Genomic DNA, 2,032 nt, shown 5'->3' on the forward strand with positions numbered 1-2,032 from the left:
TATATATATATATATATATATATATATATATATATATATATCTATATATGTATGTATGTATATAATATATGTATGTGTGAATATATCATCATTTAACATCCATTGTCCATGGGTTGGATGGTGTGACCAGATTTGGCAAGCTGGGGGGGAAGAGGGAATGCATCAGACTCCAGTCTGATTTGACATCGCTTCTGTGGCTGGATGCCCTTCCTAATGCCAACCACTCCAAGAATGTGGTAGGTGCCTTTTACATGTCACTGGCACAGGAGCCAGTTAAGCAGTACTGGCAATGACCACACTTGAATGGTGCTTCTTATGTGCCACCGGCACAGGTGCCAGTCAGGTGGTACTGTCATCAGCCATGACAACAACTTCACTTGCTTCAAGATGTCTTTGCAAGCGCATTGTATTATGAGATCTAGTTGTGTTTCCTCAGGTAAATATTTTTTCAATTATTGGCACATAAAAAGCATTCATTACACTCTCAGAATGGTTGACGTTAGGAAGGGCATCCAGCTGTAGAAGCATTGACAGATCAGATTGGAGCCTGGTGCAGCCACTGGCTTTCCAGACCTGTCAAACCGTCCAACCCATGCCAGTGTGGAAAACAGATGTTAAACAATGATGATGATATATGCATCATCATCATCATCATTTTAATGTCCACTTTTCCTTTCTTACACAAACCAGACAAAGTATACCCAGGCAGATTTTCTATGGAGGGATGAGCTTCCTGACACCAACCCTCACCTGTTTACAAATAAGGTAATAGTTCCTGACAGCTAGGCATGCTTTTGCAACATAATGGAAATTAATGATACCGCCTGTATGACAGTGACACTCATTTACAAGTATCACGCAATGTTAAGACACACACACATGTGTGCATGCACGTGTAGCAAGCTTCTTTCAATTTCTGCCTACCAAATCCACTCATAAGGCATTAGTTGGTCAGCTGACTTAGGGTTGTAATAGAAGACACTTGCCCAGGATTCCACACAGTGGGATTGAATGCAAAACCAAGTGATTGGCAAGCAAACTTCTTAACATACACAGTCATGCTGGCACCTAGTGATCTGATTAACGTGTAGATAGGACGGAGAATATTTGCATGAGATGAAATGGCGCTCTTGTTGATTATAAAAAAAAGTTTGCAGGATATTTCATGACAGATTCTACACTTTGAACATTAGCTGAATATTAGCTGTGGTTCAGATACATTGTTTTAAGATTCAGACCTAAAATGGCATGTTCAGAGACTTTTACAGCAAGCTATCAAAACATTAAGGGAAAGGTTATAATTATTGTTGATGATGGTAAGCTATAACTTGGCATGATACCTATTTACTGAGCATTCAAAAGTACAGTGCCTTTTACAAGGATAAAGTGTAGTGTTGAAGATGGCATATGATTTGAACTCACAGCTGTCAAGCCAACATCGTCATAATTCAGCCAGCTGAAATTTTGAAAGAAATATAATTTTTTTTCTATAATTAACCTTTTGATACTATATATCTATTGAAATACACTGCTTTTATTTCAATTTATTTTGAAAATAATGGAGAATTTAGAAAAAATAACTTTGTCATTCTTAAGCTGATGTTTGGAACATAGATCAACAAAATATTTTGATGGAAAGTTTTAATACAGATCACTTTTAAACAAGAAGCTTGTATCATAATATATAACAGTATCAGATGAGTTGGTATCAATATGGTTAAATTATAATTACCTGCTGCTCCAAAGCTATAGGCTTCAATCATTTCAGGTATTTTATAAGGAGGTGGGGTATATTTTTTAAACAAGGTATCCCATTCATGGCTGTTTTCACCAAACCAGTATAAGGTTTCTGAAACAATATGAGAAAGAAAAGAGAAACTTCTGGATGATATGCTGTTGTCTTTTTTTTTTAAAGTGGAGTGTTTAATTTGGACCTTTAACTATGAAATAAATAAAAAGAAATAATGTGTAAGACATTAAGATCAATGAGAATTAATTATGTAGAAATCAGTTAGAAGCTTCAATATATATA

The 2,032-nt window shown here is 35.9% G+C and overlaps 1 protein-coding gene across 1 annotated transcript in view; it reads right to left on the bottom strand.

Moving 5' to 3' along the window:
- Positions 1-2,032, bottom strand: part of LOC106870243 (jmjC domain-containing protein 8) — a 34,596-nt gene that overhangs the window by 18,366 nt on the left and 14,198 nt on the right. Inside the window, exon 6 of the mRNA XM_014916260.2 lies at positions 1,733-1,849. Coding sequence (XP_014771746.1) covers positions 1,733-1,849 — 117 coding nt within the window. The remainder of the gene's footprint in view (positions 1-1,732; positions 1,850-2,032) is intronic.

The sequence above is a fragment of the Octopus bimaculoides genome, chromosome 6 (genome assembly GCF_001194135.2).
Source record: "Octopus bimaculoides isolate UCB-OBI-ISO-001 chromosome 6, ASM119413v2, whole genome shotgun sequence".
Taxonomy (NCBI): Eukaryota; Metazoa; Mollusca; class Cephalopoda; order Octopoda; family Octopodidae; genus Octopus; species Octopus bimaculoides.